Below are 23,599 nucleotides of genomic sequence, written 5' to 3' on the forward strand. Positions count from 1 at the left end.
GGAGTTGCTCCTCCATCCTGGTCCTACTAGACCTCTCGGCGGCTTTTGATACCATCGACCATTGCATTGACTGGAGGGGTTGGGGGTGAGGGGCACCGTTCTGCGGTGGTTCTCCTCCTACCTCTCTTGCCGAGTGCAATTTGTATTGGCAGGGGGGCAGAGGTCGACCTCGAGGCCGCTCACTTGTGGGGTGCCACAGGGGTCGGTCCTCTCGCCTCTCCTGTTCAATGCATATATGAAGCCGCTGGGCAAGATCATTCGTGGGTTCGGGGTAGATTACCATCTGTACGCGGATGATACCCAGCTGTACATCTCTACCCCGAACCACCCCAACGATGCCGTCAAAGTGATGTCCCGGTGTCTGGAAGCCATACGGATCTGGATGGGAAGTAACAGACTCAAGCTCAACCCGTCCAAGACGGAGTGGCTGTGGCTACCGGCACCCCGGTTCAACCAGCTGATTCCATCACTGGCCATTGGGGGCGAACATCTGGCCCCCGTGGATCGGGTACGCAATTTGGGCGTCCTCCTAGATGCCCGGCTGTCAATGGACGACCATGTGACAGCCGTGGCAAGGGGGGCGTTTCACCAGGTTCGCCTGGTGCGCCAATTGCGTCCCCTATTGGACCGGAACGCCCTTCGCACAGTCACCCATGCGCTTGTGACGTCCCGGCTAGACTACTGTAACGCTCTCTACATGGGGCTCCCCTTGAGATGCACCCAAAGACTGCAGTTGGTTCAGAATGCGGCCGCGCAGGCAGTCTCGGGAGTCGCTAGATACTCCCACGTAACACCTCTCCTGCGCGGGCTGCACTGGCTACCTGTAGCTTTTCGGGTGCGTTTCAAGGTGCTGATTATCATCTTCAAAGCGCTCCATGGCACAGGGCCTAGTTATTTGTGGGATCGTATCCTGCCCCACACATCCCTTCAGCCGATTCGCTCACACAGAGAGGGACTCCTCCGGGTGCCGTCCACTAGGCTGTGCCAGCGGGCGGCGCCCAGGGGAAGGGCCTTCTCTGTGATGGGCCCGACCCTCTGGAATGACCTTCCCCCTGATATTAGAACAACCATGGACCTCCGCTCCTTCCGTAAGAAGCTCAAAACCCACCTGTTTAATCTAGCCGGCTTGGCCTAATTCCAGCTCTCCCACCCCAGTCTGTATTTTTAAATTTTGGTCTAAGGTTAAGTTTTTAATTTTTATAAATTTGTACAGGGGTTTAAAGTTTAATTCGATTTTAACTATATTTATGATTATTTGTAAGGTTTTTAATTTGGTACCTGTACACCGCCCCGAGTCCCTTCGGGGAGAGGGGGCGGTCTAGAAATCAAATAAAATAAATAAATAAATAAATATTTTCTGTAAGGAACACATTTTAGGTGGAATGGATGAGACATTTAGAGTACATACACAATATGCAACAAGAAATAACTTGCCCAGAGAGGTACATGTAAGATTTATTTTAAAAACTCTAAAAAATGAAATACTGCAAGCAACAAGAAGTACTAGAATAAAATACAAGTTTAGAGAGATAGTGGTATTGAAGCAAATTCCAAGGAAGGTTAGAGAAATAAGAAAAGGATGCCAACTTCCTGACCAAGAATCTGATTAAGAAGGGGGTGAGCTTTAGATGGCTGGTTCCAGAAGGATTTTGGTAAACTGGCAAGAACAAAGGCACAGATTAGATACACTAGAGAAAGCAGAATTATTTTATGAACAACATATAGTAGCACAGGAAGGAATGTTGGTAAGAGAAGAGGGAAGAACTAATTCCCAGGAAACTAGAAGGATAGAGAAAGAACATGAAGAGAAAGTGCTAAGACAAGGAGCAAGGGCCAAAGAGACAAAGGAACAAAGGGAGCTGAGAACGATTAGATCAACTAAACCTATAAACCAATGATATGGAGGAAGAAATAAAAGTAATCTCAATTAATATAAATGGACTACATTCGGCAATAAAAAGAAGAACATTCACTAAACTAGAGAAACTGAAATTGGACATTATATGCTTACAGGAAGTACATATTAGAAAGAAACACAGAAAACTTTTGGAACACGTAAATTATACACAACTCTGGCTGACAAAAGTAAAAAGGGAATAGCATTATATATTAGAAAGACAACCCAAACAAATATAATTTTTGAAGATGGGGAGGGGAGAATACTAATGGTGGAGATAACGATGAATCTGAGAAAGATATTATTAGTGGCAATATATGCCCCAAATGATAAACAAGAAGATTTTTTGGGGAAACTACATAAAAAGATAATAGAATATGAATATGAAGATATATGTATACTAGGAGACTTTAATGCAATTGTAAATAATGGAATAGGCTATATATCCACAAAGATGAACAAGAAGCCAAGAAAAACACTACCCAAAACATTTTTCACAATGACAGAATTAAATTTGCAAGATGTTTGGAGAATAAGACACCCGAAAGAAAGACAACATACCTTCTACTCAAACAGACACTTATCTTGGTCAAGAATAGATATGATGTGGATGTCAACAGAGTTAATACTCAAAATATTCAAAATAGACATAGACATAGCACATGGGCAGATCATAATCCAATAATAATGACTTGGAAGGGACAGAGGAAAAAGGGGAGATGGACTTTAAACTTAAGAATATTAAATAAAAAAGTTTCCAGCAATATATGGAAAAGGAGCTGACTTATTTCTTCCAGGAAAATAGAAAAGAAGACACATCATTACAGAATATATGGGACACCTGTAAACCATATATCAGAGTTCTCGCAATGACATACTTGGGGAAAAAGAATAGGCAGAATAAACAAACTCAAAAGAAGTTGGAATTAGAATATAAAAGTTTGGAGACGGAGCTGCAGAGAAATCCACAAAACAAAAAAAATGAAAATATGTTGGAATTGCAAAAACATGAACTGAATCTGATAGAAAATGAAGATTTGGCAAACAAAATAAAATTGGCAAAACAAAACTTTTTTGAAAATGCAAATAAACCAGGACGTTGGCTGGCCTACAAGTTGAAAAAGGAAAGAGAAAAAAATGATAAACCAACTGGTGGATGAAGAAGGGAAAGACCATTGGCTTACCTGAAGGGTCCTTTTCTGTGCACCACGGGAGAGTCCAAGCAATGGGTTAATTCAGTCTGGTTGTCCTTGGACTGAGGAACTTTTTTTCCCTTTGACCACACCTCCTAGTGTGGCCACTCCCCAGAATTTGGAGATGGTCTGGATTGAGAGGATGAAGCGGAAGCGTCCCAAAAAGTAGCTCCTGTTGGCACGAAGACCACGAATCCCTGGACGGATCAGCCAGGGCGGGTTGGACTCTCCTGCGGTGCATAGAAAAGGACCCTTCAGGTAACCCAATGGTCTTTTTCCTGTGCACCGCTTGGAGAGTCCAAGCAATGGGACATACCCAAGTTATTGTCCATCTGGGCGGGCAGAGGCAGAGTCCCGGGATTCGGTCGTAAATACAACCGTCTGGAGCACCCTCCTGCCGAAAGAGGCCTCAGCCGAGGCAAATACGTCCAGTTTGTAATGTCTGATGAAGGGCGACGGGGAAGACCACGTAGCCGCCCTGCATATGTCGGTTATCGAGGCTTGGGTGGCCCAGGCTGCAGACGTGGCCGCGCTCCGTGTGGAGTGTGCAATAATTCCTCGAGGCACCAACCTGGACTGGCTCTCATAGGCAGAGGCGATGCAAGTACGTAGCCACCTGCCTACTGTGGAAGACAAGAACTCTTAAGTGCGGGCGATGTAAACTTTCAGGGCTCTCCTAACATCCAGCTTGTGCCATTCGTGCTCCCTGGGATGCGACAGGCGCGGGCAAAAGTCCGGCAGAATGATGTCGTGTGCCCTGTGGAACCAAGTGTTGACCTTTGGGATAAAGGCCAGGTCCAGTCTCAAAACCACCCTGTCAGGATGGATGACACAGGTCCTGGCGAACGGACAGGGCCGCCAGGTCTGAGATACAACGAGCAGACGTTATGGCAATGAGAAAGGCGGTCTTGAGGGTAAGGTGATGTAGGGACACCGTGTAAAGGGGCTCAAAGGGCGGAGAAGTGAGAGCCTGAAGAACCACGGACAGCTGCCAGGTGGGGTAGCGATGAACTGTGGGAGGTTGGAGATTATTGGCTCCCTTGAGGAAGCAACGTACCCTGGGAACCTTGCTGAGGGGCAAGGTAGGGTCTCCAGCCCAAACGGTGGAAAGGGCTGCCATCTGACGATGGAGTGTGTTAGGTACAAGACCCTTGGCGAGACCTCCCTGGAGGAAATCCAGGATGCGGGACACAGGGGCTGTGACCGGGTCAAGTCGCAAGTCCTTGCACCACTTGGGAAAGGTGGCTAGGAAGAATCATAAATCCCTGTTGTAGAAGGGCGTCTAGCCACCCGTATGGTGTGCACCACCTCTTCCAACAAACCTTCGCGCTTTAGCAGGTCCCCTTCAAGTGCCAGGTGGCCAACTGGAGACACTGAGGCTCCGGATGGACAACGGCCCCCTGGCTGAGGGAAACCTGATCCGGGGGAATCCGCCATGGAGTCGACACTGACAAGCTGACGAGGTCGGCGAACCACGATCTCTGGGGCCAATGGGGGGACACAAGGATCACCTCCGCCCCTTCTGCGATGACCTTGTTGAGAACCTGTGGAAGGATGGGTAGAGGAGGAAAAGCATACAGCAGGCCTCTGGGCCAGGTGCAGTGAAGGGCATCCGTCCCTTCCGCCCCCTGAGAATGGAAGCGGGAGAAGAACCGCTGAAGCTGTGCATTCTCCTTGGATGCAAAGAGGTCGACTGTCAGGATGTGACATTGGACGCCAGGGCTCTTGATGCGAACTTGGCGTTAAGAGATGCATCAGCAGCATACTGAGGCCGCAATAATCTTAGAAATATCCTGGCGGAGACCCATGTCCCCCGCCGGGAGCTTGGTCAACAGTTCTCGTAGCCAGATAACTGAGGTCCTATTGAAGAAGGATTCGGAAGAAGATGCTTTAATGGCCCAAGCGGCCGCAAGGTGAGTTTTGTGGCATGCCTTCTCCGCCTTTTTATCCTCTGCCTTAAGGCCTTCCAACAGATCGGCTGGAAGGGAGGAGTTAGAGGTAAGGGTGGCAATGGGTGGATCCACGGTTGGGAGGACCAAGAGGTCCTCCAGGGCGGGTTCCATCGTATACAGCTTCTTGTCCGCCCCACTAGGAGAGGACAACGTGGCCGGTTGGGTCCATTGGCGTTGTATTAAATCTAGAAATAAGCTAGGGACCGGCACCAGTTCCTGCTGAGGAGCAGGAACGTCAAACATGGCCGTGTTAGGGCCTGAGCCAGCTTGGGTTTGACTCCTACCCTGGTAGCGCCTTGACCTTGTGGAGTATTGACTTAAAAAGACTAGGTTTAAAGAGCCCTGAAAACGCAGGAGCGTCGGGCGGGAGGTCCTCATCCTCCGAAAGCTCCTGTCCTTCCTGGTCAGGATCCTCAAGGGCGGAGGCCTCACTGACCACGGAGGATTCAAGGGAGGGGTGACGGACCCATTTTGCAGGTGGGGGATCGACTGGGCTAGGCCGGGAGGACCCGGGATCCACAGGGGTTCGAACCCATTTCCGCAAGCCTTCAGCAATACCCTTGGCGATGGCACAATCAACTACGGCCTGCATGCGGGCCGAAAGTTCAGGTTCCTGGTTAGACTCGGGGTCCTGCTCCACGGAATACTCTAGATGGAAGGAAGAAGCCTCAGGCACGTAGGCCCGGCTGGGGCTCTCCGGGACGGGGTCCTGCTCACATGACCAAGAGGGAGCTGGGGAGGTTGGCTCCACCAGCGATCTATCGGGGGATAGGTCCTGAGACTCCACCTCCTCGGTCATTAAGGCTAAAGGGTCACCCCGGGGAAGTGGAAGGACAAAGGAGTCCCCGGGGGGTGCACTTTGCCAGCTTGGCACCTGGCCTTTTCAAATTGATTGTCAAGTGCCCATTGGCGCCTGTCAGCATCCTTAACCTCGGCCGTGGACGGAGCCATGGGAGGGTGCTTGCCCATGGCCCCGGCAGCGCCTCTACCAACTCCCCCGCCCCTAGTAGGGGGGATTCCTTGCTAGGGGCTGGGGAGGACCTGACCTAGCATCTAAGGAACCTGATGGGGTGGACAACTCCATGCCAATGACCGCACAAGTCTGATGCAGAAGACACTGACAGGTGGCTGGGATGCCGGAGGCTTCGACTGGCTATGCTGAAAGGACAAGAGAGAAAATATATCAAAAGGAAGAATTGTTAAAAATAGCAATCAATTGTGATTTACAGTAACACAACATAAGGAGACCAGTCATACACCCAGGAGACGGAGCAAAGGGGAAGGGGCCTGCAGCCCAGGCTGCAAGGCCTGGCAGGAGAATCAGGGAAGAACAGGCCGAGGATAAGCATCAAGAAAGAATTGTTGACATTTTAAAGCCTGTGGCAAAAAAACCCTTCCCTGTGCCGGTGCGATGGCCACGGGTGGCCCAGGCACCAGCGCCGCCTAGAACTGAGGGGGGTGGCCGAGGGCCAGCTGGGCAGCCCTGCACTAGGCCCACCGACCACCTAGCGGCCTCTTGGCGAAGCGTGGCTGAGCGGTAATGGCAGAAAATTAAGGCGGGAAAAATACGTGCCAAAAAATGGTCACCGCAACAGCGTGGGACAAGCGGAGACGAAAGCGGCGACTGCGTGCAATCTGCGGCCGCTCGCTCTTCCGCGGCAGCTGAGGGCAAGAAAAAATGAAGGGAAACGAACAAACTCGCTGGAAAAACAACAAACCGGGAAGGAAACCGGAAAAAAAAACCTCGCCGCTAATGCCGCACTCCTTAAAAATCAAGCGGCAAGGCCTCCAAGCCAGCCCAAAACGGCGCGGCTATGGAGAACCCTCCCCACACTAGCACGCTTACCTCCTGGCCTCCAAAACAGCTCGAAGCAGCTGTGAATTATAAGAGTTAGGAAGGAAAATAAAGGGGAGAGATAAGGGAGAAGATTATGAAGAAAAAGGAAGGAAAATATTAAGAGAGTCCAAGCCAAAAAATTAATTCAGCTGGAGCTCACAATTATCAATCCAATTGGGCAGACTGAGGAAAAATTCTGGGGAGTGGTCACACTAGGAGGTGTGGTGAAAGGGCAAACCAATGGAATCCATTAAAAATATTCTTGACATAGACTAATGAAGGCAAATATAGCCCTTGACAATGTTAGATCCATTTTTATGTGCTTATTTTTGTGACACAATCAACATTTTGCTTGGTTTTCAGATTTTATCATCTCTATGTGCATTGAAGAAACAATGTATATAGTTGTGCCTTTCAATGACTTGCTGAACAACCTGGATGTGATCCATTGTGCTGCAGCCATTTCTGAACCCTGCCTGCTCTTTTGGCTGTGCATCATTTAATGTTGTCAATATTATTTTTGTAATTATCTTGGTGAAAACCTTGTAGATGACTGAAAAACAACTTACAGGGTGATAGTTCTTTACATCATCTTGGATCCCTTTCCTTTGTATAAGCATTTTCCATGCATTGGGTATTTTTTCTTCCTGAAGCATTTCAAGTATAGTTTTGCTAGTATTTTGGGTAAACTATGAGTACCAGCTTTCAGCATTTCAATCATAACACAGTGATTTCCTGAAGGTTTGCCATTTCCCATGATTTTATGGCTCTTGATACTTCCTCCACTAGGATATCTGACATTTCTTCTTTTGTGGGTGTGGTTATTTTTGAGTGTTCTTGATCGTTGTATAGCTCTGAATAGAATTTTCCAATTATTTCTAACAATTCCTGTCTTGTTCTACACACAGACCTATCTTCACATTTTAATGCAAAAGCCTTCTTTCTTGTATTTATAAGCTTGCATTTTGTTCTATCAATCCCTTTGCATTCTTCAATTGCTTTTTTCACAACTTTCATTGTGACTCATTTTTCCTTGGATACATTTTCCTATGGTTCAATGTAATCCAATTTATTACTGAAACATCTGACAGTCTTCATTGTCTGTCATTTTTTTCATTAAATAAATAGTTTCATTAGAAAGTTTTGACTGTACAAAGTGTGTTTCCAGCGGTGCTATAGATGTAGCAGATTCAAATATGTTTTTGACTATTTGTTCATTTTGGTCTGTAATGTTAATCTCTTCCAAATCTTGCAATAGAGCAAAGTGATTTGATAGATTAATCTCAAAATCACTGTTCTGTTCTAACAGTTTATCACTCTTTTTGCTTTTTGTGACGTCTTTATCATTTTATATACTTTTTTTACAGTCTATCTTCACTTTAGCTCGTATTATTCTATGGTTACTTCCAATGTTAAAACACTTGATGACAGTACAATTGCAGAATATGGTTTTTATCTCTTGACATGATGTAGTCAATTTTGCTTGTATCCAGATGGACTCCTCCATGTCCATTTTCTCAACATCAGTTTTTTTCTTGTAAAATGTGTTCATGATAAAAAGTTCCTGTCCTTCAGCAAAATGTACTAGTCTGTTATCTCTATTATCTCATTCACTACGTCCATACAGGCCAGTCAATTTTTCTTCAGGTATTGTTTGTTCTTTCTATTATTACATTAAAGTCACCCTTTAGTATTTTGTATCAGCATTTTTCTTTGTTTTAAAGGTGGGCCACATTGTCATAAAACTCCTCAACCTCATCATCACTATAGTTTATTGTTGGTGCATAAGCTTGGATGATTTGAAGCTTGCATTGTTTGTTCAATTGAATGATGCATTGGCCTATTCTGTCTGACATACTTTCAAATTTTACTACAGAGTCTTTCAGTTTTTGGTTGATGAGAAAACCAAGTCTGCCACATCAGTGTAGAGTAAATGCCTAGTCATATTAAGTTCAACTAAATTTTGCCTTTTCATCATGTTTCCATAGTCCAATGTATCTCAATGCATATTGTTGAGTTCGTTTCTGTTTTCATTGTTTAAATGATGATCATTCCTATGTCCAAATCCAAAGGCAGACTGATTTAACCCGAGGGTTAAGTAAGAATCACTAAGAGGGTGATTCTTAGCACCCTTTGCCTACACAAATCTCTATTATGTCTTAAATGCAATATTTTAAATACACATCTTAAAACTAAACTGCCTATGAGTGCTATATATTACTGTGATTTTTATAAATTAGTTAAAAATATCTATACTATGTAATTGTGTTCTGTTTTTTTTTAAAAGATCTTTTTATGCTCAAATTTTAAACTTCAATTTGGTAAAAAGTCATTGCTTACTTTTTTGTATACTGCCATAACTGAACCAGATTCTCGATGTTTTACATCAATATTAATACATATGAAACACTAAATGAATAACATAAATGGTTATTATAAAAATACCACAAAAAACAATACATCAGCAGCAATTATAACCCAAAGAACAAGTAGCATTTCATTTTTTTCATAAAGCTTTTGAAACAATTTAGTTTTCAGAAGGTTGCAGAAAGCTAATAGTATGAAGATAAATCTGATTTACAAAGTTTTCTTGTTTGGCTATTAATATTGCAAACTTGTATCTCAACAAGATAATGTAAGTTGATTACATAAAACAATTAACAGTTTTCACTTTGTACTCACTCTTACAAAGTTGTCAGGGAACAAACCTCTTCTGCCTTTGAGCTGTCCTTCCCACCAACCTCCATCTTCTTTTCTGACGTTGGTGATGACGTCACCAACAGTGATTGTCAGCTCATCATCATGTTGAGCTTTGTAGTCAAACTCCACTATCGCCTCCACTAGAAGGGAAAGCATAAGGATACAGTACAAAATTAGGGGGGAAATCCAGAAAGATTTCTGTAATTTTAGAGGATTAAAATATATGAATGAATATGCATAATACAATCAGATCAGGTAATTGTTTAAAAGTTGAATCATGGCAACAGAAGCTGTTTGGACAAGCAGTGAAATGTCTCAAACCAACAAGAAAATAAGTCCAATTGCCATGACTCAATTTTCAGACAACTTTACCTGGATGATTAAGAATCTTCATTGACATCTTTGTCGGGGCTCGTTTTGAGCACCACGGGTCTCAGAGAGATCGGCAGAGACAGGGGGATACTCTGAAGACACTGGGGAGGTAAGGCAAACCCCCCAGTGGATAGGAGAATTCACTAAACTGATGAAGAAACACCCTGTCACTTTGATAGGTGTGAAGCAATGGCTGCCGCATAAGAGGGGAGTGAAGATTAGAGAAAGCAGTAAAAAGGGCGTTAGTACTTACCTGAGATGCTGCTTCTCCTAGGGTGGAGGCAGCATCCAGGCTGGGTTAACCTTCATCCACTCATCTTGAGGACTGAGTCTGGTAAAGTTGCTAAGCCACACCCCTGTTGCTAGGCAGACCCAGCTTTTGATGAAGAAAAACACCAGACCCCCGTGCGTCATCGGTAACAGTTGCAATATACCTCTACTCCGGTCATCCAGTTGAACCCTTCTGCTGTGGTATTAACTTATAGGTCAGTTTCATAATTCGCTCCCTGAGCAACATCCCCGCACAGTAACCAAGACCACAACTAATTTCTTTTATTATTATTATTCGAAATGTAACAGTGCATCAAGCAAAAACAGTAACAAGCAAGGAATAAACAAGGATCAAGTCCTGCCCTGGGAGGGGCTGGATGCTGCCTCCACCCTAGGAGAAGGGGCGTCTCAGGTAACTACCAACGCTCTTTCTCCCTAGTGGTGGAGGCAGCATCCAGGCTGGAACGTACCAAAGCTGTAACTGTCCCAGGGAGGGTCTAAGACTGCTGAACTGAAGTCTCAGCCCCAACCACCGACTGCTGCACCCTGCGACCAAAGGCCACCTCTGCTGATGCAAAGGAATCCATTTTGTAATTCTTAATATAGGCATTAGGTGTGGCCCAGGTATCAGCCCTACAGATTTCCTGCAGGGAAGCCTGAGCCGCCCATGCCGCTGAAGTGGACGGGCTTCTTGTAGAATGCGCAGTAATCCTAACGGGCACTTGTAAAGATTGGGATTGGTACGCCAATGAAATACAGGCCCTCAACCACCTGCCTATGGTAGGGGAAGTGACTTTGCTGCCTAAGGAAGTTGGCTGGAATGACACAAAGTGAGCGTCAGATTTCCTAGTTGCAGATGTGCGTTTCAAATAAATTTTGAGAGCCCTCCTTACGTCCAAGATGTGCCATTTACATTCCAATGGATGTACAGGATGGGGACAGAAGTTAGGTAGGATAATCTCCTGCGTTCTGTGGAAACAGGAACACACCTTGGGAACAAAGGAGGGGTCCAGGCGTAAGACCACCCGATCTTGATGGAAAATGCACAATTCCTCTCTGGCTGAAAGAGCCTGCAACTCTGAAATCCGTCGAGCGGAGGTAATGGCCATCAGAAATGATACCTTTAATGTCAAGAATCTGAAAGAAACCTCCCTCAGAGGTTCAAATGGAGCCTTAGTTAAGGCATCAAGTACTTTGGTCAAATCCCAGGATGGGTACCTATGGATGGCTGGAGGCTTGAGGTTGGACGCCCCCTTCAGAAAACAGTGCATCGTAGGCAGCTGGGCCAGGGAAGGAGAACCCCCCCATGTCAAAACCGAAGAGATGGCTGCCACCTGCCTCCAGATGGTATTTGGAGCTAATCCCTTATCTAATCCATCCTGCAGAAACTCAAGGAGTTGAGGGATTGTGACCTTAGTTGGGTCCAAAGTCTTACCAGAACACCAGGAACAGAAAGATTCCCAGGTGGCATTGTAAATTCTGTCTGGGGATGGCCGCCTAGTGTCCTGAATCGTCTTGATGACCCTGGAGGAGAAATTGTCCCCCCCTAGGACGCTCCGCTCAAACACCAGGCAGTCAACTGGAACCACTGAGGATCCGGGTGGCTCCAGTGACCCCTGACGGAGGGAGATCCTGTCCCGAGGGATCCTCCAGGGTCTGTCCACCGAAAGTGTCCGCAGGTCGGCGAACCAAGTCCTGCGTGGCCAGTGTGGGGCGACCAACACAACCTTGGCCTTCTCCCCGAGTATTTTCTGGATTACTCTGGGAAGGAGAGGCAGTGGGGGAAAGGCGTATAGAAGGCCAGGAGGCCATCTGCATCTCAAAGCATCCACCCCTTCCAACCGATGTGCTGGGAACCGAGTGTAAAATCTCGGAAGCTGGCTGTTGTTGGGGGTGGCGAATAGATCTATCACCGGCATGCCAAATCTGTCCACTATGTCCTGAAAGATCGAGGGGTGCAGTTGCCACTCGGCATTGTCCAGAACCTTGCGGCTAAGCCAATCTGCTTGCACATTTGCCACCCCCGAAATATGTTCCGCGGTGAGAGATAGTAAGTGCTTCTCGGTCCAAAGACCCAGATTCATGGCTTCGTCCATGAGTGAGCGTGATTTGGTGCCCCCTTGTTGGTTGATGTGTGCCTTTGCAGACACATTGTCCGTTAGCACAAGCACATGTTTTCCCTCCACCCATGGGAGGAAGTGGCGGAGAGGATGGACCACCCTCAACTCTAGCCAGTTTATATTGTGTGTACGGTCCACCTGGTCCCACTGGCCTTGTGCTACCTGTGTCTGAAGGGTGGCCCCCCAGCCGAAAAGGCTGGCATCTGTTGTGACAGTCAATGAGCCCTGGTCCTTGAAAAGAAGACCCTTCGTGATGGCCTGGGACGTCCACCACCTGAGAGAATGGGTGACCTCTGCCAGGATTTGCACCTTGGCCAGGAAACAGCTCAAGAGCTTCCTCTGAAAAGGTAAGAGGAACCATTGGAGGCGCCATGAATGTAAACGCGCCCACGGAACAATCCCGATGGCTGACACTATGGTTCCCAGCAATTTAGATAGGGAAGCCAAGGAGCACCTGTGTGTCCTGGCCGTCTGACCTTCCAAGGCCCTGAGATTGTCCTGTCTCTCGCGAGACAAGTAAACTCTGCATTTGGCTGTGTCGATCAACGCCCCCAAGTGCACCAACCTGGTGGAAGGATGGAGGTGGCTCTTGGGAATGTTGATTGAAAACCCATGCTCCTGAAGAGCCTGGATGGTCAATGCTAGGTCTCTACGTGCCTGACTAGGGGACAAAGATTGGATGAGGATATCATCAAGATAAGCTTGAAGTCTAATAGACACCTCCCTTAGTGCTGCGACCAAGGCAGCTAGAACTTTCGTAAATACTCGGGGGGCTGATGACAGTCCAAAGGGGAGGGCAGTGTATTGGAAATGCTGCCCTAAATAGGAAAAACATAGGAACTGTCTATGTTGGGGCAAAATAGGAACGTGGAGGTATGCCTCCGTCAAATCAATTGAACTTAAAAAATCCCCATGTCTGATGGATCCCAAAATGGAACGCAAAGAATGCATCTTAAAACGCTTATAATGAATGAACTTGTTTAATTTCTTAAGATCCAAAAAGGCTCTCCAGCCCCCCGAGGACTTTGAGATAACAAAAAGGATAGACTAAAACCCCAGCCCGCATTCCTCTGCCGGTACCAGTTGTATTGCCCAAATGTCCAGGAGATGTTGGACCGCCTCTAGCATGAGGCATCTGCGAGCTGGGTTGGAGGAGACTAGGCAGGCCCTGAAGGACCTAGGGGGGTTGGAGATAAACTCAAGGGCAAGCCCTTGTCTAACAGTAGACCTAACCCAAGCATCGGAGGAGGTTGCGTCCCAAACATCAGCAAACATGGCTAACCTACCTCCAATGGGATAACTGGCCCCAGAGGGGCTAGGTTCTGTGATAATAATGCCCCCCTCCTCTAAAGGGATGCCTGGAAGACTTTCCCCGCTGAAAGCGGTCAGGCTGGGATCTCTGTCTGGAAGAATAGCCTCCCTGCTGCCTATATCCCTGGTTCCCTTAGTCTGCCCCCCCCCCTGAAAGGAAGAACCATAGTCCTGGTTCCGAAAGGACAAACCAAGGTCCTGGCCTCGAAAGGAAGAATGCCTGCGGTATGGTGCCGGACGGTTGAAGCCCTTCTTGGGAGCTGAAGGAAGGACCTTCCTCTTCTCTTTATTTTCCACTAAGTATGGATCCAAGGCATCTCCAAAAAGAGAACCTCCCTTGAATGGAGCAGAGGCCAACTTCCACTTGTGGCGGGCATCCGCTTGCCACTGCCAAAGCCACAGGAGTCTGCGGGATGCCACTGAAGTGGCCATGGCTCTGGCGGCGAATCTGGCGGACGTCAATGTAGCATCCGACGCAAACTGGATTGCCGCCACCGGTTTGGCAATGTCCTGGTGAGCCCTTATGTTTGAGATAGGGACTTGCTGTTGCAGTTCCTGAAGCCAGAGAAGGCATGGTTGGGTGAAGAAGGAGGCTGTAGTGGCGGCCTTGACCGCCCAAGCTGCCACCTGCTGTCCTCTATGCAGAGTGAGATCAGCCTTTTTCTCCACCGGTTTAAGAACGTCCTCCGGAGCCCCAGGCATATGAGCTGGTGTGTAGACGGTGATCACCGGAGCATCTATCGGGGGAACAGCCAAAAACTGTGCCAACTCGTTAGCCACATTGAAGAATTTTTTATCTGAGGCAGATGGGCTTGGGCCTGACGTGGGAGCTGTCCACTGCCTTTGGATCAAGTCCACAAATATCTTTGGCATTGGTATTGTTTCGGCTGGGAGGGATTCTGCACACACAGCTACTGGCCAAGACGTGACCACTGCCGGTTGGGGCCCAATTTTAGAGGCTGCCTTTGCTTTGTACAGTAAGGATGGAAACAGTGCAGGAGGGAAGAGGCCCGAAAAGGCTTTCTGGTCAGTTTCCCTTCCCTCATCTTCAGATAATTCAGCCTCCTTGAGTTTCCCTTCCTCAGATTCGGAGGATTGATCTTGATCCTCCTGGTCAGACACCACCGGTTCTGTAGGCAGAGCCACTGGGGCAGGTGCAGTTGGGGCCGTGATTGTGGCAGTCGCCTGTCTGTGTGACAGGGCCTGTTGCTGCTGAATGCCAGCTGTGATGCCCTGCGAAGTAGCAGCGGCAATGATGTCCTGAAAATTTGGTAAGAGCATGGGATGCGCCTGGCCCAAGTGTGTAGAAGTAGAGGTGGAAGGTAATGAGTCCAGTCTCTGGACAGCTGGTGACAAACCATCCCCACTTCCAGGCATGGAGACCAGAGGCTCCTGGGATGACCCCCATATGTTGGAGACATCAATGGAGAAGATGGGGTTAATAGGGACCTCCCTATTCTGCCTGTCCCTGGGGGAAAGCAACAATGATAATTGTCCCTGGGGTTGTTGAGGCTTGCCAGTTGACTTGGGAGAGGAGGTCTTTTTGCTAGCCACCTTCTTGGGCTTTTCGGCTTTGACTGCCGCCTTCCCAGGCTTCTTTCTATTAGTGCTAGAACCCATGCCTTCAGATGTGGAAGGCTGAGGGGGTGATTGAGGCGCCAAAGACCCTTCCCCTGGTTGGGTGACTTGTGCCTCCTCAGCCCTCTCTGCTGCTGTATTGATATCTTGTGTAATGGCGGCAGCCATGTTGTGAGACACTGACAGTAGTTTAAAGAAAATGGCGATTTGCGCCCTTTTGCAACTGCCGCGACACTCGCTTCGACAGAAAGACTGAGGAATGCCTCCTCGCCACGCTCCTTCTGAACACACTTCAACGCTTAGTCTTTCTTTCTGGATTGCTCTGCAGCCGTTTGAATTATTTTTACCATTTTTGTCCTTTTTAGTAGCAGCCGCGGTTCGCCGCTCAGCTGTTAACAGGAGCGGCGGAGCATTTCCCCGCTGTGACTCAGCAAATCAACAATTAATACAGAGAAAGGGCAGTGCAGCAAAAAAACGCCGTCGATGACAAGAAGTGACCCCCCTCTGAGCCTGCAGTGATCAAGTGGCACGAAAGCGAGGCGATAAGAGGCCGATCTCAACTTATGGCCACCCTTGCCTCAATACCAGCCTACATGCCCTGACAGGGCTTAGAGGCTTCGACCACCAATGCCTGGTCCCTGCAAGGACCTTAGTGCTGTAGGATCGCTGATGTTAATGTTTTTCTCCCTGAAATCAGCCAAGTACTCACAATCCACAATTTACAGATCAATCACAATTTGTTTAAAAGACAGGAGAGAAGCGATGACGCAGCCATCCTCATCGAGGAACTGAGTCGAAAGCTGGGTCTGCCTAGCAACAGGGGCATGGCTTAACAACTTTACCAGACTCAGTCCTCAAATGAGTGGATAAATCAAATAAGTGGATAAATCAAAAACCAATACTGCTGGTAGTAATATATGCCCCAAATGAAGACCAGAATTTTTTTAATAAAAAATTACATGAAAAAATTAGAGAAATTGGAAGGAGGAACATTTGTATAATAGGAGATTATAATGCCATAGTAGATGGTAAAAAAGACTACGTAAGTGACAAAAAAACTAAAAATAAAAAAAATACTACCAATAACATGTTTTGAGATGATGGAGGAGTTAAATCTGATAGATATCTGGAGAAAAAGGGAACCAGAAAAAAAACAATTTACTTTTTACTCCAATCCACACCAATCGTGGTCACGGAGCGACATGGCATGGATGAATGGGGAAATTGGGGCAGAAGTACATAAAATTGAAATACTACCAAATACTTGGGCAGACCACAACCCCATTAAAATAATCTGGAAAGGGGGGGGGGAAATGGACGAAGATGGACGTTAAACCTGCAAATACTAAAAGAAAAAGAATTTATTCAAAAATGTAAGAATGAGCTGGAATTATTTTTAAAAACACAAAAGAACTGACATCAATACAAAATTTATGGGATACTATGAAAGCCTATACACGAGGAATCATTATAGCGTACTCAGCCAAAAGAAATAAAGAAAAATAGGCACAACAGAAGAGATTAGAGGAGGAAATTAAAAATTTAGAAATACAACTGCAATACAAGCCACAAAATGATAAAATTAGAAAGGATTGGATGCTAGCGAAACACAAATTAAATATATTAGCCCAGGAAGAAAAGGATTTAAAATTAACGAAACAAAACTTTTTTGAGCAAGCAAACAAACCAGGGAGGTGGCTATCATACAGATTGAGAAAAGAAAGAGAGAAAAGATTAATATATCAACTTCAAGAGGAATCTGGCAAATTACAACACACAATGGAAGGGAAGAAAAAGATTATACACAAATACTTCGAAAAACTATATAAGGGGGAACAAATAGATGATAAACAAATAAAAGAATACTTAAACGGAGAAGAAATCCCATCAATACCGGAAGACATGAAAGAAACGTTGACAAAACAAATAACAAAAACAGAACTGCAACAAGCAATTCTGAAACAGAAAAACAATAAAACACCAGGCCCAGATGGATTCCCAGCAGAATGGTATAAAATAATGGATGATTTGAGCGAATCAATAGAACCCTTGATGCTGGAAATGTACAATGAGGCATTGATGAAAGCAAAAACACCACACTCATGGAGGGAAGCGCATATCACGTTAATACCCAAAGAAGGTACAGACCAAAACCAAATTCAAAACTACAGGCCAATCTTGTTGCTGAATGCTGATTATAAAATATTTGCAACAATAATAGCGGAGAGACTAAAAAGACTACTAAACGATTATATACATCCAGATCAAAACAGGTTTCTCCCAACAAGACAAATTAGAAATAATACCAGAATAATAGCTAATATCTTGGAATATTATGAGGTGCACCCAGAGAAACAAGTGGCACTTGTTTTCCTGGATGCACAAAAGGCATTTGATAATCTAAATTGGCAATATATGAAACAACAAATTAAGAATATGAATCTAGGAAACAAATTTGAAAGATTAATAGAAACAATATACTCCACTCAAAAGGCAAATGTACTATTAAATGGGAAAAATACAGTTTTTTGAGATAACGAAAGGAGTGAGACAGGGCTGCCCACTATCACTTCTGCTTTTCATCCTGACACTAGAAAGTTTTCTGAGACGAATTAGACAAAATCCAGAAATAAAAGGAACCAAAATTAAAAATGAAGAATACAAAATCCAAGCCTTTGCAGATGATTTGGTATTTATTATAGAAGATCCATTAGAAACAGCAAACAGTTTAATGCTAGAACTAGGAAAATATGGAAATGTGACAGGATTAAAAATTAATAGAGAAAAGACTAAAATAATAACCAAAAATTTGAAGGAAGAACAAAATAAAGAATTAGAAAAAATAATAGGACTCCAAGTGGTAAAGAAAGTCAAATATCTTGGAATATGGCTAACTGCAAAGTGCTCAATTATAAAAGAAAATAATTATACAAAATTAGTGCAACAAATAAAAAAATCTAGAATTACGGGGGAAATTGACCATTGGCTTACCTGAAGGGTCCTTTTCTGTGCACCGCGGGAGAGTCCAAGCAATGGGTTAATTCAGTCTGCTTGCCCTTTGGACTGAGGAACTTTTTTTTCCTTTGACCACACCTCCTCGTGTAGCCACTCCCCAGAATTTCGATAAACTCAGTAACGTGAGGATGGAGCGAAGCGTCCAAGAAGAAAATCCTGTTGACACAAAGAACCCGAATCCCAGATCGGACATCCAGGGCGGGTTGGACTCTCCCGCGGTGCACAGAAAAGGACCCTTCAGGTAAGCCAATGGTCATTTTCCTGTGCACCGCTTGGAGAGTCCAAGCAATGGGACATACCCAAGTTATTGTCCATCTGGATGGGCAGAAGAAGGAGCCCGGGATTCGGTTGCTGACACAACTGCCTGGAGCACTCGTCTGCCGAAAGACGCCTCAGCCGAGGCGAAAACGTCCAGTTTGTAATGTCGCACGAAGGGTGACGGGGAGGACCACGTAGCTGCTCTGCAGATGTCGATGATCGAGGCCTGGGTGGCCCAGGCTGCAGAAGTGGCCGCACTCCGAGTGGAGTGTGCGGTGATGCCACGCGGAACCAATCTGGACTGGCTCTCATAAGCTGAGGCTATGCAGGCTCAAAGCCACCTGCCAACCGTGGATGATGAGACATTCTTCCCCAAGGAGCCGGGTTGAAAGGAAACAAAGAGGGCCTCCGATTTCCGGAACTCTGCAGTTCGAGCAATGTAGGTTTTCAGGGCCCTCCTAACATCTAGCATGTGCCAGGAGGGCTCCCTAGGGTGCGATGGGCATGGACAAAAGTCCGGCAAGACGATGTCCTGCACCCTGTGGAACCACGAGTTTACTTTTGGGTCCAGTCTCAAGACAACCGTCAGGATAGACCGCGCATAGGTCCTGCCGGACTGACAGGGCCGCCAGCTCAGAGATCTGACAGGCGGACGTAATGGCGACAAGGAAGGCCGTCTTGAGCGTCAGGTGGCGGAGAGATGCCGAGCGTAGGGGCTCAAAGGGAGGAGCGGTGAGAGCCTGAAAGACCACGGACAGCTGCCAGGTAGGGTAGCGATGAACAGTGGGAGGTCGGAGGTTAGAGGCGCCCTTGAGGAAGAGACGCACCCTGGGAATCTTGCCAAGGGGCAAGAGGGGGTCACCTGACCAGACGGTGGACAGGGCCGCCACCTGTCAACAAAGCGTGTTTGGGGCCAGGCCTTTGTCGAGGCCCCCTTGTAGGAAGTCCAGGACCCGGGAAACAGGAGCGGTCGTCGGTTCGATGTGCAGCTCCTCACACCATTTGGCGAAGGCGGCCCAGGACGCATCATAGATTCTTGTAATGGAAGGGAGTCTTGCTGCTTGGATGGTGCGCACCATCTCATCCGACAGGCCTTCACCCCTTAGCTGGTCCCCCTCAAGTGCCAAACGGCCAGCTGAAGCCACTGAGGCTCCGGATGGGCAATGGCCCCCTGGCTGAGGGAGATCTGGTCCGGGGGAATGCGCCACGGGGGGACACCGACAGGTGGACAAGGTCGGCGAACCACGACCTGCGGGGCCAGTGGGGAGCCACGAGAAGGACTTCTGCCCCCTCCGCGATGACCTTGGTGATGAATTGTGGAAGGAGGGGCAGAGGAGGGAAGGCATACAGAAGTTCACGGGGCCACCTGCAACGCAGGGCATCCGTCCCCTCTGCCCCCGGGGTGAAGAACCGGGTGTAGAAGTGCCTGAGCTGTGCATTGTCCTTGGACGCAAAGAGGTCGACTGCCGGGGAGCCGAATCTGCAGGACAGCTGGTGGAATAGAAGAGGGTCCAGTTTCCACTCCGCGGGATCTATGGTTGTCCTGCTCAACCAGTCCGCCTGGGTGTTGTCCACTCCCGAGATGTGGTCGGAGCGGAGGGATTCCAGGTGAGACTCCGCCCAGCAGCCGAGGGTCTCCGCCTCTCTCATTAATGACCTGGAACTGGTGCCACCCTGGTGGTTTATATGCGCCTTGGTGGCCACATTGTCCGTCATCAGGAGCAAATGGCGTCGATGGACAGATTGACGAAAGTGACGCAGGGCCAGGCGGGCGGCTCGCAACTCCAGCAGGTTGATGCAGTAGCTCGCTTCTACTTGGGACCACTTGCCTTGTACTACCAGGTGACCCATGTGGGCCCCCCAGGCGACGAGGCTGGCGTCTGTGGTGATGACCAGCCGCTCGGGCTCCTTGAAGAGGTGGCCCTTGAGAATTGCCAGAGACACCCACCAACGGAGAGATCTCTTCACCTTCGGTGGGACGCGAACCAGCATGGAGGAAATGCTCCTGGAGGCCCTCTGATGAGGTAGCAGCAGCCACTGCAGCGCCCTGGAATATAGATGGGCCCACGGGACGATGGAGATGCAGGAAATCATCTTCCCCAGCAGCTGCGACAGAAGGACCACTGGAGCTTGCCTCATGCGCATCACCTTGTGGGTCATGGACCTTAGGCCTTCCAACCTGTCTTGGGAGAGGAACACCCTGCACAAGTTGGTATCTATCACCGCCCCCAGGTGGACCAGAATGGTGGTGGGAACGAGGTGGCTCTTTTCTATGTTTAGGGAGAAGCCGTGACTCCTGAGGGACCGCATGGTAACCTGGAGATACCGTAAGGCCTGCTGTCTGGACGACGACTGGATGAGGATGTCGTCCAGGTAGCACTGCAGCCTTACGGGCCTGCGTCTTAGCTGGGCCGCCACAACTGCCAGAACTTTGGTGAACGTCCTGGGAGCAGACGAGAGGCCGAATGGAAGGGCTCTGTATTGGAAGTGGCGGCCGGCATAGAAGAAGCGCAGGAACTTCCTGTGCTGGGGACAGATGGGGATGTGAAGATATGCCTCCTTTTGATCTATAGAGGTGAAGAGGTCTCCCTGGCAGATCCCCGCCAGGATGGTCTGGAGGGACTGCATCTTGAACCCTCGATAGGCGATGTGCCTGTTGAGGTTCTTGAGGTCCAAGATGGCCCTCCATCCCCCCAAGCTCTTGGGTACCAGGAAGAGGATGGAGTAGAACCCGCTCCCCTCCTCGCCCGGTGGGACAGGTTCCACGGCCCTGATCTCCAGGAGGTGTTTGACTTCTTGGTCCATGCGTTCCCTTTGCTGAGGACAGGCTGGCGTGGGACACCGGATGAAGTTCCGGGGAGGGAGGGACAGGAATTCCAGGGAGCGGCCTTCCCTGACAATCTGGAGGACCCAGGCGTCCTCGGTGGTCTGAGCCCAATGGGAGGCAAACAGTTGAAGACGACCCCCTATGGGCGCTATGTTCGGGCAGTCACTTGGACTTACGGAACAGCCTGTTGGAGGCCCCACCGTGGTTGTACTTGCGGAAGCCGAACTGCTGTCTGCTCCTGTCTCGAAAGGCCGGCCTGTCCTGGGTTCCGTCCCCCTGTTGTCCGAAGGATCTATTGGGGGAAGAGAAGGAGGAGGCGGAAGTGGAAGGCTCAGAGGCCCGAAAGGACTGCCTCCTGGGATAGGGCGCAGCCTTGCGGCCTTGTTTTTTGGTCAGAGAAGGGAGGACCTTCCTCTTGTCTTTGGACTCTATGAGGAAGGGGTCCAGAACTTCACCAAACAATTTAGACCCCTTAAAGGGGGCGGAGGCCAATTTCCATTTGTTTTTCTGGTCCGCCTGCCAATGTCTGAGCCAGATCAAGCGGCGGGAGGTAACATTGGACGCTAGGGCCCTAGAGGCAAATTTAGTGGCGTTGAGAGATGCATCGGCGGCGTATTGAGAGGCCGCGATTATTTTGGAAACATCCTGGCGGAGACGGACGTCCCCCGCCGGAAGCTTGGCCAGCAGCTCACAGAGCCAGATCACAGAGGCCCTGTTGAAGAAGGACGCGGACAAAGAAGCCTTAATGGCCCAGGCGACCGCAAGATGGGTTTTGTGGCATGCCTTCTCCGCCTTCTTATTCTCCGCCTTGAGGCCCTCCAGGAGGTCTGCTGGTAGGGAGGAATTCGAGGTGAGGGCAGCTATGGGCGGGTCAACTGTTGGTAGGACCAGTAGGTCCTCCAAGGCAGGCTCCATAGTATAGAGCTTTTTGTCCACTCCACTGGGAGAAGACTGGGTGGCTGGCTGGGCCCACTGGTGCTGGATGAGATCAAGGAACAACCCAGGAACGGGAACCAGCTCCTGTTGAGGAGTGGGCACGTCAAACATAACTGCGTTGGGGTTGACTGAAGTCGACTCCGTCGCTGGTAGGGCAGGTTTGGGTTTGACCCCCACCCTAGTGGCAGCCTTGACCTTATGGAGGACCGACTTAAAGAGGCTGGGTTTAAAGAGACCCGTGAAGGCGGGTGCCTCAGGTGGGAGGTCCTCGTCCTCCGACAGCTCTTGACCCTCCGGGTCGGGATCCTCAAGGGCTGAGGCCTCACTGACCACAGAAGACTCCAGGGAAGGGTGGCGGATTCGCTTGGCCGGAGGGGGAACAGCCTGGTCGGGCGTGAAGCCCTTAGGGGCCACTGAGGGGGGGTCCCTGGTTCTCATGGCCTCAGCGATGCCCTCAGTGATGGCGCGGGCCATCACCGCTTGCATGCGGGGGGAGAGCTTGTCCTGATCTGAATCCGGTTCTAGGGCCTCCTCTAGAGGGGGGCGAGAATCCCCGGGCATGTCATCTAAACTGGCGTCCCCTGGGGGAGGAGCCTGTTCATAGGCCCAAGAGGGGGCTGGAGAAGCTGGTTCCGCTAGCGACCTGTTTGGGGATAGGTCCTGGGACTCCACCTCCTCGGACAGAACCACTTGGGGATCCTCCCGAGACAAGGGAAAATTGGAATGGGACGGTTCCCTGCCTGCCTGGTGCCGGGCCTTCTCGAATTGCTTGTCAAGGGCCAGTTGGCGCCTTTCAGCATCCTTGGCCTCTGCCACGGATGGGGTCCTGGAACAATGTTTCCCAGATCGTCCCCCTCCGCTTTTGCCCGTACCCCCACTCCCCGAGGAAGAGGATCCCTTGCTAGGAGCCTGAGAGAGGCCTGGCCTAGTGTCTTGGGAATCAGGGGGACTGGGCAGCTCCATAGTCAATGACCACGCAAGGTGGTGCAAGGCTATGATGAGGCAGTAGAACTGAAGGCGAGACTGGTCTGCTGGAGAAATGAAAACAAAAAAATCAAGTAATTAGTTAAGAAAAATTGTAATCTGTGTAACATTAGGTCATAGAAATTTCCAACAATAAAAAACTCCTGCATAAGAGACCAGATGGAGGCCCAGGAGGAGGATTGGGGCCTACACCCGGGTGCGAGGCCCCGCAGGAGAGGCAGGGAGGAGAATGACTATGCAAAAAGTGGTTTTGGCCTGCGCGTTATAAGGCCTCCTCCCTGAGCCGGTACGATGGCCATTGCACGGCCCAGGAACCAGCACCGCTTGTAAAAAAAAGGGAATGGAGGTT

General features: G+C 48.6%; 1 protein-coding gene across 4 annotated transcripts in view; it reads right to left on the reverse strand.

Moving 5' to 3' along the window:
- SH3KBP1 (SH3 domain containing kinase binding protein 1) overlaps positions 1–23,599 on the reverse strand; it is a 239,495-nt gene that overhangs the window by 193,352 nt on the left and 22,544 nt on the right. For 2 of the 4 annotated variants that reach the window (XM_081947350.1, XM_081947349.1), the window contains exon 2: positions 9,588–9,719. In XM_081947350.1, coding sequence (XP_081803476.1) covers positions 9,588–9,626 — 39 coding nt within the window. In that variant the 5' untranslated portion in view covers positions 9,627–9,719. Of the gene's footprint in view, positions 1–9,561; positions 9,720–23,599 lie in introns of all 4 variants that reach the window. The other 2 variants (XM_081947346.1, XM_081947347.1) reach the window with 1 other exon arrangement.

This window comes from Natrix helvetica (assembly GCF_964273705.1).
Source record: "Natrix helvetica genome assembly, chromosome: 3".
Taxonomy (NCBI): Eukaryota; Metazoa; Chordata; class Lepidosauria; order Squamata; family Natricidae; genus Natrix; species Natrix helvetica.